The 22,794-nt window shown below is 35.5% G+C and overlaps 2 protein-coding genes across 2 annotated transcripts; both read left to right on the forward strand.

The window, feature by feature from the left end:
• Nucleotides 1-1,963: 1,963 nt before the first annotated feature.
• On the forward strand, nucleotides 1,964-7,673 carry LOC104107124 (histone acetyltransferase TAP1). Its single transcript, XM_009615850.4, has 8 exons — nucleotides 1,964-2,119; nucleotides 2,200-2,288; nucleotides 3,503-3,563; nucleotides 4,108-4,294; nucleotides 5,777-5,876; nucleotides 6,017-6,117; nucleotides 6,937-7,030; nucleotides 7,215-7,673. Exons 1-8 carry the CDS (start codon nucleotides 2,061-2,063, stop codon nucleotides 7,292-7,294), a joined length of 771 nt encoding a protein of 256 aa, XP_009614145.1. The 5' UTR covers nucleotides 1,964-2,060; the 3' UTR covers nucleotides 7,295-7,673.
• A 1,878-nt stretch (nucleotides 7,674-9,551) lies between these two features.
• On the forward strand, nucleotides 9,552-22,794 carry LOC104107125 (probable LRR receptor-like serine/threonine-protein kinase At1g06840). The gene is made up of 21 exons (XM_009615851.4): nucleotides 9,552-9,692; nucleotides 10,000-10,131; nucleotides 11,109-11,256; nucleotides 11,417-11,488; nucleotides 11,621-11,692; nucleotides 12,317-12,460; nucleotides 12,555-12,623; nucleotides 12,753-12,824; nucleotides 12,943-13,017; nucleotides 13,527-13,595; nucleotides 13,813-13,881; nucleotides 14,121-14,192; nucleotides 14,313-14,399; nucleotides 15,072-15,140; nucleotides 15,877-16,397; nucleotides 17,258-17,425; nucleotides 19,989-20,272; nucleotides 20,397-20,448; nucleotides 20,811-21,055; nucleotides 21,560-21,694; nucleotides 22,239-22,794. Exons 2-21 carry the CDS (start codon nucleotides 10,011-10,013, stop codon nucleotides 22,596-22,598), a joined length of 2,904 nt encoding a protein of 967 aa, XP_009614146.1. The 5' UTR covers nucleotides 9,552-9,692; nucleotides 10,000-10,010; the 3' UTR covers nucleotides 22,599-22,794.

Consider the following 22,794-nt stretch of genomic DNA (forward strand, 5'->3'; position numbering starts at 1 on the left):
TGGTTTCCTATGCATTAGTTATGCATACGATAATATCAAATAAGGTGTATAACTAATACTTGCATAACTAATGCATAAGTTCAAAATGTGTACCAAACAAGGTATTATTAATACGCAAAGCTAATGTATGCATTATTTTATCGAGTGCATCCTACCAAACGACCGCTTAGTTCAATAGGTGTCTATAAGTAAATAGAACAAAAGTACGAAATCATTATAAAAGTAGGAAGAAAACTTTGAATTAAGCTACACAAATCTTCGTATTAGTGCATGAATTTTTTTTACAATAATATACAAGCTATAATATTACAAACACGTGACTAATATCTTATTCACTTGAATTTTCTTACCAATGTGAATACTGATATTATATTTTGTAAGAATACTAAACTATACACAAAAAGTACGGAAAAAGAAGAAGAAGGACCTCTTCTTAAAGTTTGGGTTTAAGCCACTAGTTTTATTGAGTCATCCTTGCTAGATCGACTCACAGCCCAAACAGATGAGCTAATTGTACTAAAAAACGTTATGATGAATCATCAATTCATTATCGATTTGATACACATTCATGGGTCATTATCTTAGAAGAATATAATGAGAGAAATGAGTCTAGAACTTGTCTCTTTAATTAGCCGAGATAGGACTAGAAGCCATAATAAAATGAGTCATGATCAACTAGCGATAATTGTGTATCGAAGTCTAAAGGGTAGGAGATTTCAATTTGTCATAGATGAGATTTGGAGAATATCTCTAAATGACAACAACAAAAGTCGAATCATGTTAATTACTCGCTTTAACTATGTGGTTGATTATGCAATCCCTGATTTTCTCCTCATAATATATCTTTTTTAGTTAGCATGATAGTTGAAATCTTTTTACTTAAAGACATTAAACGTATCTTTTATGGAACATGATTTCTCTAATGTAATACCTCAAGTTGAGCATTTGAGATATATTACTGCATACATACACAAAACTCCTTTACTGGCCAAATTGTGGAAGTATCAATAGACCGACACTTAGCCCCCTCTGGAGATCTGGACAATGTCAGAGATAAGACATTTCGATGTTGGATCTTCAATACATATGCCTAAATTTCTTGAGGAAGAAAGTCATGGAGAACTTCAGTTGTTTCTCAATAACTTACACATACTTGCTTTCAATTTTGCTCCTGTTGTAACGGAAATCTTAAAAAGAACTCTCGGTCTAAATAAGCTAAAGATTTCAAGTTTACATATGGGTCTTGAGTTGTCTGCTTTTCTTGGTTGTCTTAGTCTTCTACACGGGCTTAAGACACTATATATAGTTGTAGCCAGTGGTCCACTCATTTTCTCTAAGATTTTTTCGTGTCTAATCTCAAGCAATTGAAAATAGCCGCTTCTTCTTCTTCTTCTTTTGGGATAATATGGTTGTGCTGGTTAATTTACCAACTCAAAGCATGTTTTGCATTCAGGGGTACAAATTGAAGACTAAATGAAGATGTTATGTTTCAAAAACTAAAATACCTACGAATTGAGCATAAAGAACTGGTAAGGTGGTAAAAGTCGCCACCAAAAGTAGTATACTGGCCATTTCCAGCGGCGACCAAAAGTAGTATAGTGGCCATTTACAATGGCGACCTATGTTTTCGTAACTATATTTTCATGATATACTCAATTAGTGACGTATATTTTCATGACGACTTTCTGTGATTATGAGTTAGAATTCAGTATAATTTCAATTGTAAAATTAATCGCTCTCAAAATAATAGTCGAAATATATATATATATATATTTATATATACTAATTACAAAAATATACAAAAAAAATTATATACTTTTATTACTATCGAATATAAATAATTTCATCCCTAAGCCAAAAGTAATCTTTGACCAATTTTAAAAATATTCTTTTGGGTGTGAAGCTAGGCCTTAAAATTAATTTGGATGGGAAGTCTAGAAAGAAAAAAAAAACAAATAAAGCGTGGAACTTGGAATATAAGAGCACAAAGGACGCAAACACCGTTCATATTTTTTCAGGAATTATCCCCTTTCCTACCCAAATAATTCCATTAAAAAGATATGCAAATGCAAACTCTCTACTTACTATCCACTTCTCCCGTTACTGCTTCTTCTTCACTGTAAGTAACGACCAATCACTGGTCAGTTTTTTTTTTTGATTTTTTTGTTCAATATAGTTATATTTGTTGTTGTGTTACAGGTCCAATTTTGTTTCTCTTAATTGCTGCCGTTGTCAATTTTCAAATCCATTGCCATTTCCCTGCAAGACTAATTTGGATTTTGTGAAAGGTAGCTCCTTTTTTAATTTATTTAGTTTCATTTGTGAAAAATATGTTTTTGCTGGCATTTCAAAGCATTTTTAAAAAAAATAATAATATTAAAATCCCTCCCAATTTATCATTTCAAAGCAGTTGACTTTGGTGTTACTAGCTAATGTTCCATTTTTCCAATCTTGATTTATTGGTCTCTATTTTGTGTGAAAAGCTTTAATTGGTAATGGGCAATTAGTGATTGTTTGATGCAAGATCATTGTGAAGCCTTATTTTTAGGAAGTTGTTAAATTGTCAAGATCCCGGGTTGACATTTGGATATAAACAGTGTTGTCAAAAGGAAAAACTGTAGCAAAAGCCCCAAGGGCAGTTGGGGCGTCTCCATTTGGGTCTTGAAAAGTTTTAGCGGGTATATGAAAGCTGAGATGTGTTAAGGTGGTCTAGTATTTAAAGGCAGTGGGTAGTCCTCGTGATGTATAAGCCAGATGCATGAAGCATCCACGTTCACGCAGGAACCGTGGAAGGGCCCCACTCCATTGGGATGTGATTTAGGTAGCCTACCTTGACACAAGTATCGGAGGTTGATTCCATTGCACGAACCCGTGACCTATGCGTCACACAAAGACAACTTTACTGGTGCTCCAAGGCTCCCTTTTGTGATGTATAAACATATTTTAGTTTTATAGTTTTCTAATCTGGATGTGTGATGAGTGATTGTAAAGGTGACATCATTGTGAAAGCTGATTCTTCTGGAAGTTGTTGCACTGGCAAATATCTGGCTGACATTTGGATGTAAAAGCTGTTTCCTTTTCAGTGTCGAAATATGGTTTCAAAGCTTTAATCAGTAGATGAAAACTGAGATGTGTAATGGGTTTTTAGTTACTGTAACTGTGTGATCGTAAGTTGCTAAATTGTCGAAAGTACATGGGTGACTCTTGGATGTAAAACTTGTTTCCTTTCCAATGTCGTAATCCTGATTATCGGGGTTCTTTACTTTGTCTTTCCTCCTCAACTTGATTTCTTATCTGAGTCAAACCTTAGTTCGTCTCCTACTGATTCTTCTGTTTAGTTGACATAGTAGGAAACTTCATGGTGCTTGACTTGCGTAAAATGAAATAGAGGAAAAAACCAAACACAAGCAGACAGGAAAGACATAATGGTTATTTTAGTTATTGAATTTCAAGAATTTGTCTCCTAATGCAAAGTTACTTTTACTTCTCATTGTATTTGCAGTTAAGAGGCAATCAAAGGTTTCTAACTTGAAGGCTGGATTTTGGGAATCCATCAGATCCGGGTACTTGAAATAATTGTTTAACAAGCTTTCCATTTGGCAAAAAGTGCATTAAAGCTTATATTTGGAATGTTTGCTACCAACATATTAACTCCTTAAAGTTATTTTTCGCTTTCCCATCAACCTCACTAGAGGCAATTATATGGTTATGCTAATTTTCTGTGATGTGTCTGAAGAAATGGTATGAGACTGGTACAAGATATTGAGTTTAAGCTGTTATTGTTGTGCTAAGTGGAAACTTGCCAAGATCTTGCCGTAAGAGATGTTAAAGGATACATGCTTATTGACCAAATAGTAAAAGGAAAAATAAACAACAAAAAGGCTGCATGCTCTGAGTAGTGAAGTAAGTGCAATGTGGTGGGATAGGTTCACTTTCGTAAGTGCTTTCCCAAATCAAGACTGATTGATACACAATGATTATACAGCTGTCTCCAGGATGTTTCATGTGGACTCTATTAATTTCCTTAATAAGATCTAATAAGATCGTCTTGGAGTTATAACTTAGACTTATAAAGCTTAAATAGCCTTATGATGCTCCATAGTGCAGGTTTGTTAAGAATAACACCATACAGGTTATAGAATCACCATCCAGTGAAGAAGAAGAGGAAGAAGAGCCTTTGCCTGAGGAATTTGTGCTAATTGAAAAGACTCAACCAGATGGAACAGTTGAACAGATTATATTCTCTTCTGGCGGAGATGTTGATGTGTATGATCTCCAAGCTTTATGTGATAAGGTGATTACATTTGTCAAATTTCATTTGCACTGGGGTGAAAATTTGGTGCTTTCTTATTAGAGGTTTAGGCAACATAAGTTTCAATTGAAAAAACAGTGATGATTTGGTGCCTGGAGATATGAAATTACAATGCACAACATGCTATAACACAAAATGTTAGTATTGTGAAGTTCATCCTCTTCATCCCTTCTAAGGGTTGACTTGAAAATGTTCATACTGCTATAGGCTATAGGAACAATTGCAGTCATGATTTTGTCCTTTGTGAAACGAAAGAAGCATGTGTACTTGTTAATAGTCTAGCAGGAAGGCACGAGAAATTTCATTCATATTCTGGGGGCCGTATCCATGTACTCTAAAATAAGAAGCAAGAAGGTGAACCCGTTTTACCTTCTGTTGGCACTTTTTTAATCCTCTTATTCACAATATATGGAAATGCAACATGAGTTGGGGACAAATTTAAATACACAAAATTCAAGCCAACAGGTACTGATTGCCTGGTAAATGTCCGTTTTTTGGAAACTAATTGGACATCAAGTTTTGAGTTCCAAAGGAAAGGTGGAGCAGAGGAGCTTGAAGTACAACATAAAGAAAGAAGAAGCCAAAGCAAGATTGACGAGATAGAGTGATAGCTAGCTGCGGTGCCAAAATATCTCTCTAGTTCCTCATCTACAGATACAAGAATCCTGGTCCTTATATACTTTCTTTTATTGCACGGGAGGTCTATTCCCGTCAAGCTTTCTTGTGGTAGTAATGGCGAACTCATTTCATTTTTGGAGGATTTTGCTTTCTATTCCTGCAGCCGAGAAGCCTCAAGCTGTGTCCCCTATTCACAACATCTATAAAAAGCCCTTCCTCTTCCTTTCCTCCTAATTATCAGGTAAGCTCCAGAATGGCCGCAATTATGAGTTGCTTTCTTCCATGGGGAAAGCCGCGGTCGAACTCTAATTCTGGAAATAAGCTGGGGCCCTTTTATCAAGTCTACCTGATAGAAGATGATAGAGGGCCAACTATCGTTGCTTCGTACAAGATAGTTCCCTTTCACTTCGATTTCCTTCTTTCCATACCAGATTCCAAGAATACTAGTCTATGTACTTTTCCTTTAGTGCATGGGAGGTCTATTCCCAGCATTTGTTTCTCCTTTAGATGGGATCATTTAAGGTACAGTCTGCTAAAGAATTAAAGGCTAGTGACACATTAAACAAGTGATTCTTTTAATTAATATGCCACTTTTGTTACTTCAATTAAGACAGGGACTTGGGTAGCTATGCTAAGGATAACAAAATGCAAATCGAAATTCAAAAAGTGTATTCTTTCCGTGGATGTTTATTTTGTTGAAGCAACTTTTCATTACTAGGACCCAGCACTTCTTAAGTTCTGCAAAGTTGTGTGTTTTCAAGCTCCTACTGATACGTGAGTAAATAATCCCCTTTTAGATGTTGCAAAACTAAACTTATGTGTTATAGGATGTGATTGGTTTGACAGGTTGGATGGCCTCGAAGACCACTGTCTAAGCTAGCTGCTGCTCTTAAAAATAGCTATATAGTTGCAACTTTGCATTCCAGGAAGTTCTCTTCAGGAGAAGGTATGTAGGTAGAACAACTTTATTGTGGGATTCATATGTTTGTCTTTTAGTATTATGCCCAATTATCTGAATTTGCTTGCAAATGAGTTTTATAAGTAAGTGATAAAAGTCTCAGTCTATTTGGACAAGTTACTTGGCAGAGGGGAACGGAGAAAAGAAGCTGATAGGCATGGCTCGTGCAACATCAGATCATGCTTTCAATGCAACAATTTGGGATGTTCTTGTTGATCCTTCCTATCAGGTATCTGCTCTGTGCGCCTTAAAGAAATTTGTCCGTGCTGTCATAGCTATTTAATTAGAGGCTACTGGTCATTGCTTGTACTAGTCAGGAATCAGGATAGGTTTCCTGAAACTTTTCATGTAGTAGCACAATTTTTGTTTTTTGTTAAATGATTCAAGTGATTTTTGCGCAGAGGTATTTTTTCCGGATTCTTTTGGATTGGTCGAAGTTGTCAACCTTACATCTTCATTTTCCTAGTAATGCAATACAACAACTACGCCTCAATCCCAAGCTAGTTGGGGTCGGCTGAATGAATCTTCACTAACCATGTCGCTCCATTTAGACGCGTATAAGTACAATATTTTAAGATTTAAGTTCTCATGCACTAGGAGTTCTCTTTAATTTCTATTGTTATACAAGTCTCTAACAAGACTAAAAGCAACTAGGGGGCCCGACGTTCACTCCCATATAACATAGATCCAGCTTAACGTTCACATTTCTGTGACGTCTTGTGGATATATTGAATCTTAGGGGTCCAACGTTCACTCCTATACAAATGCTTTCAATGCAACAATTTGGGATGTTCTTGTTGATCCTTCCCATGATTGCAATATTGAACTAAAAATGGATTTAACTAGGAAATGCTTATCTATCTTGAAGAGGAAATGACTGTAAATGCTATATGATAACCATTATCTTCACATGTTTGTATATTGGATGCGTCTTATTTTCAAACTTATGTGGAACTATTACTGATGGTTTTCTTGATAATCTTCTTGTAATTCGAAGTTAATTTTGAACTAACATAGTCGATTTGATGGATTTTTTTGACATTCAAAGGGACAAGGACTTGGAAAAGCTCTTATTGAGAAACTGATAAGGACCCTTCTCCAAAGAGACATTGGAAATATTTCATTGTTCGCGGATAGTCAAGGTACCATTAGAACCAAGGTCTTTGATCGGTAAAGATTTGTTTGGTGTTGAATCATATTGGCTAGTTTTTGTTGAAAAGCTTTTAAATCTTCTTTGAATCTTATATCTTAAAAGTTATCTTTTCTTACAGTTTCTCCATTAACCTAAATAGGCTTCTGAAGCAACTTTCGTTTTTCTTTTTGCAGTTGTGGAATTCTATAAGAATCTAGGTTTTGAACCTGATCCAGAGGGTATTAAGGGAATGTTTTGGTATCCAATGTATTAGGCATGTATTGTTGGACCAACAGTTTTGGCCTCTTGCTCTGTACAAATTCCTCAGCGCGGTGCGGGAATGTGGCTGTTGGATTCTGCAACAACATGCAGCATTCTTCGGAAGCTTATGAGCTTTTTGGCCATCTTGTAATGTACATTATAATGACCTTGGAACCTTTGCGATTGTATCGAGGGTCATGTTGTATTCTTGTTAGAGGATGTCGGTATATATACACAAGGACTAGGTTTCTGATAGTTTATTAGATGTTGCTTTTGATTAAAATGTATCTTCATTAATTTTTAATAGATCTTGCTTAATGAGCTTCTTTACTGTATAAAGGATTCACCTGATAAAGTCGGACTATAAGAGAGGTGCTTCTTGCCTTGGCTGATCTTGATAGTGGCACAAATTGCTGCTCTCCATTTTCTAAATTAGTAGTCATATTTTTTTATCTTTACATGTTCGACGACATGATGTTGAGTAATGCACAAGTAACAACATACCCAGTGTAATCTCCCACATCGTGGGGTCTGGGAAGGTTAGTATGTACGCAGATATTATTCCTACCTGGTAGAGAGGTTGTTTCCAATAAACCCTCGGCTCAATTTACAATGACAAAGTGCTCTCTTTTATCAAACTAGTTTTCGGACACACGTGTATTCCATGTTAATTGTATAAAACTTAATAAAATAAAATAAATATTAATAAACTATATTACAACTTTATAGAATTTATTTTACTATATTAAAAACAACACGATTGATCTCAACAAACATAAACAGAAAAAATGATATAAATAAATATATTGTTTACTAAATAACATCCTGCTTCCGCCACTGTCCGGAATGAAGCAAGCCACACCAAAATAAAGAACACAAATGAAGGAGAAAAAATAGAAGGAAACAATTAGGATATTGTCCCATCCCAAGATATTTACCGTGAAATTGAAAAAAACAAGATGACGTAAAGAAGTCAAGCCCGCTAATGGACGATAATTAGCATATTCCTGAAATTAAATTTTCTGGTTACGTTAAAAAGGAGTTAAGTAAAAAATAAGCACTATTCCTAATGAAAATTAGCTAGGACTGTATTGTATATTCAAATAATTTTCTTAAACAAAGATACTCATTTTATGACAATAATAATGAAAAATACATATAAAAACTATAGAATTAGCATAACACTCATAAAAACTAATAGGAAAAGGAAAATAATTACTGATTTGACTTGTAAATGGGCTGTGTTGCAAATGGTGAGTAGATTTGGCTAATAAAAAAAGTATCTTTTATGAATCAAAAAAGATTTTTCCATTTGACAATGGTTTGATAGGGGAAGAATTGTTTTACTTGATTTAGTTGTCCACTTTATAAAGTTAAAAAAGAATGAAATTGTAACAATTATTGGAAGATGAATAACCAAATATTGAATAGGCATGCCAAAGGTTAAGATAGTTTATTTGCAGTAATGTTCTGGAAGGAGAAAGCAACACCAAGAATTTGAATAGGCGAATAGGCTTCACTAAGTTATTGCATGGATCTAACGCCTCTCTTCTCATTTATCATAGTCATAATATAAATTTATTATTTCTTGGAAGGTAATTTTAATTTTTAGTATAAGAATATTATAGGGTAGTATTTAAGCAAGGGGTAATTTGGTCATTTAATTTTTAAAGAATATTTTAGTAAAATAACTTTACCTAAAAATCTTCCCACTTATAATATAGTATGATACACGCAGCAGCAGAGGAAAAAATAACTTTATATCAGTTTGTCTTTCTGCTTGAGGTAGTGCGCCATGCATGTTCTACTATGAGAAATCTGCATTTCTAACTTGACAGATCTGGTCTTAGTTTAATGTAAATTGGAGCATAAAAAGTATTATTTGTTTCGATAAATAGGGAGTCAACTGGACATGGGAAGCATTCCAACAGCAGAATGTGTATACAAGATAAAGAAGCAGAATCAGATAGCTTTTGAGACAAAGCTGAGGTTACCTACCAAGAGAACATTTGCCCAATGTTGTACTTAATTGGTCTGTAGAAAAGACCAAGTCCCCTTTGCCTAGTTCATATAAGTCATTGTTTATTCCCTGACAAGCTATTCTGATCCCCACACCAGATAACTGGAAATTTTGTGCAGCAAATTGCCATTACTATATATCACTATGTCCAATTACTTTTTTTGTCAACTCATATTGACAATGCCATTACCAACTACTAGCTGATTTTCGTTTTCTGGTGAATATTAAAAGAGGAAAACTTGACAAGTTCAAGATTGCCAGTGTCAACTCTCAACAAACTTCCCATATCTTACATCCACATGTTTAGAATGATTACTTCTTTCCTACTGTTTATGCAGACATTTCTACATTGGTTGAGTTCTCTAACTTTTCGATTTCTCTCAAGTTTCTGGTAAGAGGTTCAATAATTAATATCTAGAAATTAAATTATGTTCTACACTAATTCAAAATGAGAGATAAATGTTTTCATGATGTATTTTTCTATCAAAAAAGGGCAGCCCGATTCACAAAGCATCTCGCGTTCACGCAGGGTCTCACCCCAAGGGATGTGATGTAGGCAGCCTACCCTAATGCAAGCATTAATGGCTGATTCCACGGCTCGAACCCGTGACCAAGGCTCTCCTCCTGGATTTTCCTAGCAACTTAGAAAAAAAAATATTTGTTTTCAAAGAACTAAAAAGATAATATTTTGGTTTAAGGATATTTGGAGATGGACAGAGGTAGAAGAGGAAAGGTGGTAATAAGACACAGTGAGTTGATATTACTGGTTGTCGCTCTTTCAACATTTTGGTCTGCTTATGGACAATCAATGATCACTGATCCAAATGAAGGTAATTTCTCTCCTCCTTATCATTTCTTCCTTAAATTTCACTTCATAATTTCCTTCCAGATCCAAATGAATGTAATTTGCTTTATTTTTACTATTTCTTAAGCCGATCTATCGGAAACAAACCCTCTAGGTCTACCCTCCTTAAACCACATTAAACTGGTTTTGTTGTATCCAAATGAATGTACTTTCTCTCACTGTTTTCTTTGTTATTTTATCGCATCTCTTCAAGGAATTTTGACCTTAACTAATGCTCCACTAACTAAATTATCCGGTGAAAAATAAAATAAAAAAGAATCAAGCTGCACATTCCCTCCATTTAAATTTATGTAAGGTAGTTTAATAGTATGAAATTTAAGATTGAAAGAATTTTGAACCTTATGTTTTTTAACATTCAACATTTGTGAGGCTATAAGAATAAAGAAAAAGACTGTTAAAATTTATGGTCTTAAACAAGCCACAATATTTGTATGATTATAGAAACTTTTCACTAAACGTAAATCGAAAAAATTAAAACTAAATTGTATCAAATATAGAATTTGTAGGGTAATGCTGCGTACAATAGACCCTTGTGGTTCGGCCATTCCCCGAACCCTGCGCATAACAGGAGTTTAGTATACCGGGCTGCCTTTTTTAATTCTTAGAAAGAACTAAGGGGTCGTTTGGTTGGGATTGTTATCTCACTCTCTCCTGGTAATAAAAATAACACTACACTCGCACGATAACTAATTCGGAAATTAGTTATATCACGATTTTATCTCGACCAAACGTAAGATAAACTATCTTAAATTTAATTTTGAGACCTCTATCCCTATTCCCTAGTACCAAATGAGCCCTTAAAAGTAATATTTATCTACTGCTAAAGTTAAATTTTCATAAGTTTTAACTTTTAACTGTCACATAACAAAAAAGTAGTAGATGAAAAAATAACTGTGTAGTAGTAGCAATTAGTTACTGGTGTGACATTACCGGAATGTGCAGTGACGGCGTTAGAGGCGATTCGCCGGAAAGTAGAAGATCCGGTGGGTTATCTGAGGAATTGGGAAAAGGAGAAAGACCCATGCGTTTCGTGGTCTTTTGTGCACTGTGTTCAAAACGAAACTGACGGTTATCAGCACGTCAAAGAATTGTACGCACCTCGATCTCCTCTCTCCCTCTCTATGTTGTTTTATGTATTTTTCTGTAGTAATATTGGGTGAATAACCTTACTCAAAATTTGTGACAACCAAACATCTCATAATGCATTGTGTTTGAAAGCTTTTCCTTTTCTGTTTCATGCGGAAATGCAGGCGTCTGATGAATTTATCGTTATCTGGTACACTAGCTCCTGAGCTTGGCCAGCTAAAACAAATGGAAATCTTGTGAGTCCCTACAATTATATTACATCCATTTGATATTAATTAGCATTTGTCAAGTATCAGTAATTAGTACTACCTTTATTTCAGCTTTGGTTTTGGTGATAATGATTCCGTTGCTTTCTCATTTTTTCATAGGAATTTCATGTGGAACAGCATTAGCAGCAGCATACCGAAGGAGATAGGCAACATTACTGCTCTGAGGCTACTGTATGTCTCTTCACTGCTTAATTAGGAAAAACATTACTCCCTCCATTTCATTCTAATCATTGTTAAGAGAACCCCCTTTTTGTTTGATATGATCATTTGAAAAACATCAATAGTTTGGACAAAACTATGGCCTTCGTGTACTCATTGTCATTTTCTACCGTAGTGAAGGTTGCTATGACGAGGTCGTTGTGCTAGTGAAGATTGCTTCTAATGATCGGGATTTTTAAAAAAATACAGAAAACATAAAATGTAACAGTGTATGAATGGACAGAGTTTAAAGTGTTATTTTGACTCGTGTATTGCGTTTTCTAATTGAAGAAATATTAAAATAATGGTTAAAAAATTAGTTTGTTAGAGAAAACTAATTTTTAAATTATCTATATTGAGAAATGAAGTCTTATCTTTATCATAAGAAGTTACATAAACATTTACTGGAATTTCACTTCTCCATATAAACTTCAATCAACATTTTCGAATCCTTGCTTCAGTTGAAGCCCGAATATGCATATGCCTTACTGTTTACAATCAGTGCTTTTGCTTACAGATGTTGTAGCTGAAGATATCTAATAAACAACTTGCATGTATTCAACATATATGGATTGTGCACTTCTTCTGTTCTTGCAGGCTTTTGAGTGGAAATCAAATATCAGGTCCTTTACCAGAAGAGCTTGGTTATCTTCCTAACTTAAGTAAATTTCAGTTGGACTTAAATTCTATATCGGGACCAATACCAAAATCGTTTGCAAAATTGCCAAAAGTTGTGCATTTGTGAGTTCTCCACTAGAACCCAAAGATTCTCTGCTCGTTATGGTGGTATGGATATGTTTAGTTTCTGTATTAATCCTTCTTGTTATGAATGCAGCCATATGAATAACAATTCAATAAGCGGTCAAATTCCTCCGGAGCTTTCTGTTTTACCGCTTCAACACTTGTAAGAATCACTTAACCTACAACACCTAGTATGACTAAATTGGCAAGCAGAGTTACAATGCCATAGGAGCTAGGAATTTTTTCTCTGCAATTTTCATGTTTGGATTTACTTGGATGTGCATTATTTCAGTCTTCTGGACAACAACAACTTATCAGGTTACCTTCCGCCAGAGCTTGCACAGATGCCGAGCTTAAAGATTCTGTATCACCTCTCTTTTAACTCTAAGCTTTTGCTGATTTTTCTCAATAATTTAATGTCATTTCAGCATTAATAAGCAAACCCCAACACCCCTTTTCCCCCACAATAACAACTTTTGCAGTCAACTTGACAACAATAACTTTGAAGGCTCTGTGATTCCAGCTTCTTACAGCAATATGTCCAAACTCTTGAAGTTGTATGTTACTATTCATCTCTTACATTTATTGGTTTATATCCCCCTTCTCGTTCTGCTGTTTATAGATGCCTGTTTGCACAAAGCAAGAATATATAGTTCTAAAGGATGTTTGTCATCACTTAAAGATTATTTATCCCAAATTTTGATCAGAAAATAAGTCCCCAAGTGGAATATTCTGAAATAAATATTATCCCCGTTGATGTAACCTTTGACAGACGGTAGCATCATAAAAGAGGATTAATAAAACTTTTTCTTCCCATGATTATCAATTTATTTTCATAAAGGTCTTTATCTCCCCCCCTCACACGAAACGAGAAAAATTACACTAATGTTTTCATTCTTAAAGAGTGGCTTTTTACATAACATGGAGTAACAATTTAAAGAAAGTGATAAAGATTGTTGGAGGAAATCTATACTATACTATGAAGCTTACAATGTAATGATACTATGATTTTATTAACCTTTCCTTAATGAAAATTACGTAGTATAATATTTCATCAAACCTGCAGGAGTCTTAGGAACTGCAACTTGCAAGGAACAGTTCCTGATCTGAGCACAATACCAGGCCTTCTTTACTTGTAAGCATACTTCATCGAGAAATTTCTCTGTCCAGTTAAAATGTTTCTGTTTTGCTAACCTCTTGATAGTGTTGATATCGGTGAAATTCTGCATAATAATTCTTCTATACCAGATGAAGTTGAACTCATCTGCCACTCAATTCATTTGTGCTGATATTCAGAGAGTTAAATTTACAACCAGTGACGATTCATCTGATATAAATTTTTCATGTCACAGAGACCTTAGCAGAAACCAACTCACGGGAAATATACCTTCCAATAAGCTGTCTGATAATATAACAACCATGTAAGTTTCTGGTAAAGTTTGAAACTGCTCAAATCTTTCCTGGTTTATTCCCTCATCTTTTTATCTCACTCCCTTCCTCTTCTCACCTCCCCCTCCCCCACTCCCTATCGACATCTACCAGTAGGCGGTTGAATGTACATTAGTTCTTAATACACACCCTTTTCTTTTTCATGTTTGAGTAACTTACTCTTGGTATCAGACTCTCAATAGTGGACTAAGTACTTTGGCGATGATTGCAGCATTCTGTCTGGAAACATGCTCAATGGTTCTATCCCTTCGAACTTTTCTGCCCTTCCAAGTCTGCAGAAACTGTAAGGAGCTTCATTTGCTCAATCTTTGCTTCTTGTTTCTCAGGAGGTTTTAAATTTCATTCGATACTCTATTAAATGCAGTATTGACATTTCCTTCCGTCAAAATTATTTTTCTTGTAGGTCACTCAACAATAATAGGTTAAGTGGTTTTGTGCCAACTACCATTTGGGAGAATATGACATTTTCCCCAGACGCGCGACTTAGATTGTAAGAGTCTCATTCGTACATATTCCTCTTATCAGTACTTTATTTTCATGTTTATGTTCTGTACTTTCCACAATCTATTGGCTGTTTAAGTTAGTAACCATAAGAGACAAAATAAAAGTTTTTTTTGAAATCCCCAAGAGCCCATGAGGTTTGAAACACGGTGGGTAATGGTCCTTTACCCTTATCCATTTAAATTCCAGGTTTTTGTTTGCAGTAGGGATCAAAGCCGTGACTTGCGCCTAACCCATATGTCACAAGTTGTGCTCTTACTACCAGACCAAGGCCTTGGGAGCCAAGATAAAAGCTTTTTGTAGTTAATCAAGTCAAGTTTATGTGCCAATTTCAGTTTGGTAGCTTTCAATTCACATGTAGTTTTGGATAGACAAAGAATGTATCCTGAAAAATAAAGTACATTCAAGGAATAATGTTTCCATTGGCAACAACAATTTCTAGTTAAAAACTTAAAATACAACAAGGAAAAATCTGTCTTTTTTTTTTTTTTTTTAACCTTATAAAAAAAAATAATCTGTCTGCTTTTTGTTTTGTTAGAGGTAGGTAATAAAGTGTGTATTTTGTCCTCTTACTAAACCATGCCATGTCTGACTAGAAAGGGCCCCTCAAATGTTAATTTATCAGATTGCCAGGCTTATCCAGTTGATCTCCTTTGTGCAGGAACCTTCAACGTAATTTACTCTCAGATATTTCAGGGATTCTTGATCCTCCTCCAAATGTCGATATTATGTAAGACCTTATTTCCGATAATCTTGTACATATATATTATTGTACTTACTTTCAGTTCTCGGCTTTTATAATTGTATGTGGCGAATCAAGCTCCCCTAACTCAATTGCTATTTATCGCTCATGGTCCTGTTTTTTTATAAGCTTTAATATCTGAAATAATTCTGTGGAGTCTTTAGTTTCTATTTTCTGCGATGGAAACAGCCTCTTGCAGAAATGCAGGGTAAGACTGCGTACTATAGACCCTTGTGGTCCGGCCCTTCCCCGGACCTCGCGCATAGCGGGAGCTTAGTGCACCGGGCTGCCCTTTTAAACAGAATAACTAACATGAAGAACTCTCAGGCAGACTTGCTATAGAACTTCCCATGACAACATTTGTGTTAATTAGCTAAGTTATAGATATTAACATTACACTAGCTGTAAAGTTTCTGTAAACCTTGAAGTTAGAAACGAGTAATGACAGGCAAGGGCTGTCCGTTAATCGTTACAGCAGTCCTCATTAGGAAAACTTCACTTTATTATATTTAACGGATGTGCAAAATTCTTTCTGGACCAAAAGCCAATTTTGATTTTATTGGGTTATGAAATGTTCATATTGTTCATCTTATACTTTTAACATTCATCTGAAACATACTCTGAATCCAGTGTGGAATTACACGTTAGAGTGAAGTTCCTTGATATTTCTGAGTTCTGACTTAATTATTCCATAAATGATGATGCTTTAATGGAATGACTTCAGGCTTTATGGAAATCCTGTTTGTGGAAATGCAAATGAGCATCAGATTATACAATTTTGTAAATCAAAACATGAAGATGAAGAGTATGGAAGCTTGAACAACTCTATTCCAAGTTGTTCCGCACAGCAGCCTTGCAACAAGGATTTCGAACATGTCCCAGCATTAACGGATGACTGCTTTTGTGCAGCACCTTTTGGAGTTGGTTTACGTTTAAGAAGCCCCAGCATTTCAGACTTTCCACCACATCATAGTGACTTTGAACAGTGGATAACAAAAAGCGTTAACTTGGATTATTATCAATTATTCATTCAATCGGTCGCATGGGAAAGCGGTCCTAGGCTTGGGATGTTTCTGAAATTCTACCCTCCACGTACAAATGATTCTAGAATAAATGATTTTGGCAAATTTAATGACAGCGAGATAGTACGGATTGCAAACAAATTTGCTTTGTTTAATCTTACTGGAACTGATATCTTTGGCCCATATGATCTGCTCAATTTCACTGCCATGGGGTATAGTTCTGGTATGTTTCCAAACCCGTTGTGTTTTTGCGTAAGTAGGATATAATCTGTAATATTACTGACAGATCAAATTCATTAAAATGTGGACGTGTTTAGTTGTAGTTGTGTAATGATTTCCTGAGGAATTTAAAGTAAAACCAATTTGAATCTCGTTTTTTTTACAACTGAGGTCACGAATGTAGAGTGATAAATACAAATTTTAGTTCAAATTTCTCTAGGGAGGCACAAGAACCCAAGTTTGAGATTAGCATGCAAGCTGAGAGAAATGCCTTTGATTATCTTACAACTTGTTTCTTCAGTTCTTATTTTGTGTTTAATGCCTTCTCGGATATATTTCAACTAGAATGGAATTCTGGAACTCTTATGTGCCTGCACGACTAATTTTTATTTTATTCTTGCTGATTCTTGAATATAATTATTATGATTATTATTAAATTCTTTTTTCTTTTTCTAGTCATGCTCAGATAAAAATTATCTTTCCGTTGTGCTCCTTTTCGTTTCTGAAAATGTTTATTTATATCGTTTATCTTGTGATACAGAGCATAGTCTCTTCTTGTTGTCATAGATGTATGCAAGTATGAAACCAATGAAATTCTTTAGGCACCGTGTCTGCTCTGACTCTCAACATCCTCATAAAAAATGCTAAACTGACAGAGATGCTAGTGATCTCTTAGATATTCAGTAGGGTCAACTAAAACTGAATTGACGACATTACTGTAAGTACTTAATTAAGTAAAATCTTAGTTAAACCATATGGTAATTTCAAAATATGCTATCGTATAAGAGAGAGAATAACTTGCTCTCTTCTTGTCTTACTTCCTGCTTTCTCACGGTTAAATTACTAATGCTTTTCTTCTTGCAGTCCTTTTTCCCCCGGTGGGGGTAGGGGAAGGAGGAAGCAGAATCAGCAGAGCCACCTTGGTTGGAATTATCTTAGGGTCCCTATGTGCTGCAGCTGTGATACTTACGGCCATAGCATTTGTGTTGCTTAAAATGCGTCGGAGGTTCCATGTCTCAAAAGATCAACCATGTGAGTTAATCTTCAGTTATCGTATTTGACTTTTGCTCAGCTATGGAGAGTTTCTTCTCCATCTCTTTCACTCACCCCATTCGAGAACCTGTTGGTTAAGTAGTCAATAGGTTTATATTTGACAAGCGCAAAACACACAAGAAAATTTATGCTCGCTAGTCAAAGATAGTATAGTAAAATTATTGTCTCCACAGGGATTAGATTTAAATAATGTTTGAATAATTTCTAGTTAATTGCTATCCAAGAGGATTAACACTTTGATTGGAATAATTATGAACCACAATTAACTATTAAAAGTAAAGCAAATAACAATTGATCGCGAAGAACTAGAGATTAGCATAATTGGTTGGTTACCAGTGTGAGAAATAAGGGACATGACATGATAAGTGCAAGATTGTTATCTTGGAATTGGCACTGTTAAATTTCACTCTTAATGTTCTATTGATTCTCACGAATTCAACGGGTTATTATCCTATTATTCTGATTCAGGTTCCTCTCTCGATTAAACTTAAACCATTCAAATAAGCTAATATGAAGTGCGGTGAAACTTGCAAGAATCTGTTGGTAGGAATGGTCTAAGAGAAATTTCTCGCGAATATTTCTCAATCTTAATTCAAAAGGTAGATCACAAAGCTCTTTCGATTACTTTAAAGAAGTACCAAAATAAATTAAGGCATGCGATACAACAATATTCAAAATTATGCTCCTCTTCCGATTAAACACGATAATGAATAAAATTACTACTAGAGTTAAAGCTCCTCCAACAAATTCAAGCAATCAAACAAGAATCAAATCGGCAGATAACAATCAAGTCACCAAATCATGTCAAATCCTAAGGTAAACTGTTCCATAATCATGGAGGAAGTCATCACAAATAGAGTTAAAGAATAAGAAAAAATAAATCCAGCATTGCAATCCAAACTTCCGTATTGAATTGGTGGAAAAATGATGAAATCTTGTGTCTTGAAGCCTCCAATGCTCTTCCAATCGTTCCTAGGTCGAATCCCCTTCAAAAACGTGTTTATTGTGTATTTAAACCGTGTAGGAATAGTCTTAAACCGAAATAACCTTAATGGGTCGAAATAGGATTGCACAGACCTAAAAATTGCATTGACACGCCGTCGGGCACGTTGCGCCGCACGACGTGCCAATGGACAAAATCAGAGGGCTGTTGTTCATTTCTGCCTAACAAAGTATATAGGCAGCCCCCTTGTTGGACATGACGTCACGCCATGACTTTGGAGAATATCAGAACTTGCTCAATTGTGGCTTGTCGTGTTTGTTTGAATTGCCACAATGTTTGGCACGTTGGCAGACACAAAGTGTCTTGCCAACTTTTCATTCCTTAGTTCCTCCTCTTCTGCTTTTTATTTCTTTCACTTTCAAATACGTACTCGGTCCTCGGCCCCCGAACTCGATCCCGATTTAATTCTCAAAATTTTACTCAGACTTCAAAGTTCTCTTTTTATTCAATCTAACTCCAAAAACTCGTCTTAGCCCGGAATCTCAACCTACACAACAAAAAATACGTAATGAGTATAAATTGTCCACATTTTAGCTCAAATACAATTAAAGTGTAGCAAATAATAGGTGCAAAATAGACAAAAACTCATATTTCTAGCCTATCATCAATATTTTCTTGGATGGTCTGATGAATCACCAAAAAAGGGACTTGAAACCACATTCTTTGAGTGCTTCATACAATTTCCAGCTTCTGAAGAACACAAATTTGCCAGCAAGTGTACAATCTTGTCTTCCGTACCCTACTTGTTTAGATTCTCTATATAATCAAGAATAACACAGAGTTGCCAGTATTGACCATCTTTTCCTATGTGGCAAATTATTTTTCTTAGTACCTTCATTTGTAATTTTAACTATGATACTGCTGGATGATTTACTTTAGAATTTTCTTTAGAAAAGAGTTAAGCAATATGCTTCTTCACATGGGCAGAGAATTTGCAGTTTATGGAAAGTTTGCGCATATTTACAGTAAGCTCTCCGCCCACGCCCATCCCCCATCCCCCTAAAACAAAAAGTGGAAAAAAAAGAAATAGAAGGTGTGTGCTGGACATATATACCTAAGGAATACCCTTTTTGTATTGCTTATGTTATTTGTACATTAATTAGACTATTATTAATGTTCTTTGCTAGTCAGGATTACTTGATATTCTTCAAGTGAACTAAGTTAGCTGAAGCCAACTATCATATAAAAGGTTCGTTTGTATTAATGTCACACTCAACAACAACAACAACAATAATAAACCCAGTGCCATCCCACAAGTGGAGTATGGGGAGGGTAGTGTGTACGCACACCTTACCCCTACCCTAATATGTTTTTTGCATTCTTTTTATGTATGGGGAGGGAAGTGTGTACGCAGACCTTACCCCTACCCTAATCTGTTTTTTTCATTCTTTTTATGTCAACTTTTCAAGATAAAGTTTTCAATGGATATCTAGTTCTGAGTAATTGAATCTTCTATGGCATTGATGTCTTTCATGCTTAAACAAATTTACACAAGACCACGCGGAACTCATAGTGATATTCCTTCATTTCTTTATGTAGCCCCAAAATTTCCAATGAGAATAGAAGGTGTTAAGGCATTCGGTTTTAAGGAATTAGAGGCAGCAGCAAGCAGTTTTAGCAGCACTACTGAAATTGGACAAGGAGGGTATGGAAAGGTCTATAAAGGCATTTTAGCAGAGAGCACAATAGTGGCAATAAAACGTGCACATCAAGGCTCATTGCAGGGGGAAAAAGAGTTCTATACTGAGATAGAATTATTGTCACGTTTGCATCATCGAAATCTGGTTTCTTTGGTGGGATACTGTAATGAAGGAGGTGAACAAGTAAGATTCTCCTAACTGGAAAAGTAATATATATTAATATACATACATATAAATGAACCCAGAACAGACCGTTGGGAAGCGAATTACATGTGACTTTGTAATAGTTGACTATGTGTGCGTGCAGATGTTAGTGTATGAGTTCATGCCAAATGGTTCCTTACATGATCTTCTCTCGGGTACGTCATCTATCCTACCTTTGCTTATGGTGTCATTTGACTTCCTTTTGCTAAAAGCAAGCACATCAATTCTCCTCTTTTCACTTTTTTTCTTTCGTCCGGAGGAAAGGATGTTTTATTTCTTACCTAAGAAAGAGGGTGAGAGATATATCCCTCTAGTAGTGTGCTTGCGTAGGTGAAAGTAAAGCTATGATTTCTCTCATTCCAATCACCACTATTAGTTCCTTGTTTTTTTTTTACTTGTGTGGTCATTGGCAAGTTTGTCGTGTTAAACTTTATATTCTGAATTTTAATCATGTGCCAGTTTCGATATGAATATTAGAACAGGTATCTCCAAATTAAGATTTTACTTATTTTTACAGCTAGATATAGGGTACCTCTGAGTCTTGGAACAAGGCTATACATTGCTTTAGGTGCTGCCAGGGGCATTGTCTACCTCCATACTGAAGCTGATCCACCAATAATTCATCGTGATATCAAGGCAAATAACATACTCTTGGACTCTAAGTTCACCGCAAAAGTCTCTGATTTTGGAATCTCAAGGCTAGCACCATTACCTGATGCTGAAACGAGTGGACATGTATCCACTGTTGTGAAAGGAACTCCAGTAAGGCTTTGCTCATCTTATACGTTGAAGCCTGCAATAGAAAAGCTAGAAAATGGCAATGAAATAAGACCTGCAGTTTGAGAATGAACATCAGAATACCATGCCTCATACGGATTATAGATTTAAACATCTGTCACTGTTATACTGTGATTAACAATGAGCAACTTATGATTTTCAGATATTTTACCATTTTGAGCTTAACTAATCAAGTACGATTCCATCGCCAAGTTACAATAATGAATATAATATACATATAGAGAAAAGCATGAAGCGTGGGTGGATCTCGGCCAAATTTACCTCTCTTTTCTGTCTCTCTCTGTCACTTGCTTGGTTGCTCTTTCCTTCTTTCCTTCCCTCTTTTTCTCAACTTCACTCTGTGAGGTTTAATCATGAATGCACATACTATAGTCCTCTTGTATTTCAAATTTCTTTTTACCTTTTCAATTATTTTTTCTCTGCTTTCCAAAGATTGCTGACAGTTGCCAAAATTTGGCACTTATGTAGGGCTACCTTGATCCTGAGTACTTCTTTACTCACAAGTTGACAGAGAAAAGTGATGTTTACAGCCTTGGTATTGTGTTTCTGGAGCTTTTAACAGGGATGCGACCTATATCTCATGGCAGGAACATCGTCCGGGAGGTACTTGATGCTATTTTTCCCTAAAGTTTTATTAGCATTTCACTTTGTTCATGATGAGTTGAAGACATAATTAAGTATAAAAGTGTGCTCTCTCCAAAAGTTGAGTTGGTCACACACTTCAACAATTTTGTTTGCATTACTTTATGTAGCCTCTCTAGGTAAGTTGGATGCTTTGATGTTAACATTGTGATACAAATTACGATCAGCATCCATATATGCACCCCTCTAATCTCAAATACTATCGAATAAGTGTTTCTCCAGATAAATATGTGAAGTCCTCAATTATCTAGCTAATCCAATGTTAGCACTCACCATCCTGAAAAGAATGGGGGAGTTCAGAATACGAGGAGCAACACATCTTTTTTTTCATGTGAATCAGACATTGATTCAAAAGGAACACTATAAATGACAGCTGTTAAATATATTTTAAAAAATTGGAGAAAGAAAAGGAAAAAAAGAAACTATTAATTTGACTCCTCAGAGTGAAAATGTCATTGTTTTTGGAACGAATGAGTAAGAAAAGTTACTTTGGTACTAATGACAGGTGAATGCAGCATGTCAATCAGGGACGATGGCTTCTGTCATTGACAGGAGTATGGGTCCGTATCCCTCAGAATGTGTCAAGAAATTCCTGGATTTGGCCCTCAGGTGTTCACTGGACGAACAAAAGGACAGGCCTACAATGCTAGAAGTGGTGAGAGAGTTAGAGAACATCACTTATATGCTTCCAGCATTCGACAATAATACTGCACCCGATTTAGATGTTTCCATATCTGGAATGTCATCGTCATCACCAGCTTCGGCTTATTCTAGACACACCACCACCAATACCACGACTATGGATTTTCAAGGAACTGAGCTTGAGCTTGTGAGTGGTGTTATTCCCTCCATCAGGCCTCGTTGATGCGTCTAAGGACTTGCTACCCTTCTTATGAAGTATCAGAGGTTCAGTATTAAGTCCGAGGTATGTAAATATATAAGCAAGTTGAATCAATTGTGAGAGGAATAAAAGACTTGTATATAATCAATGCTGTTGTTGTTCCATTAGATATGCACTCTGGTTTTTTATGACAATAATAAGTGATTATCAATAGCTTCAA

Source organism: Nicotiana tomentosiformis, chromosome 10, assembly GCF_000390325.3.
Source record: "Nicotiana tomentosiformis chromosome 10, ASM39032v3, whole genome shotgun sequence".
Taxonomy (NCBI): domain Eukaryota; kingdom Viridiplantae; phylum Streptophyta; class Magnoliopsida; order Solanales; family Solanaceae; genus Nicotiana; species Nicotiana tomentosiformis.

Coding starts and splice junctions, on each gene's coding strand:
- LOC104107125 (XM_009615851.4), top strand. CDS start 10,011: ATGGACAGAGGTAGAAGAGGAAAGGTGGTAATAAGACACAGTGAGTTG. Junction 13,596..13,812: donor ATACCAGGCCTTCTTTACTT/GTAAGCATACTT, acceptor TTCATGTCACAG/AGACCTTAGCAGAAACCAAC. Junction 14,400..15,071: donor CCAGACGCGCGACTTAGATT/GTAAGAGTCTCA, acceptor TCCTTTGTGCAG/GAACCTTCAACGTAATTTAC.
- LOC104107124 (XM_009615850.4), top strand. CDS start 2,061: ATGCAAATGCAAACTCTCTACTTACTATCCACTTCTCCCGTTACTGCT. Junction 3,564..4,107: donor TGGGAATCCATCAGATCCGG/GTACTTGAAATA, acceptor TCCATAGTGCAG/GTTTGTTAAGAATAACACCA. Junction 5,877..6,016: donor GAAGTTCTCTTCAGGAGAAG/GTATGTAGGTAG, acceptor GTTACTTGGCAG/AGGGGAACGGAGAAAAGAAG.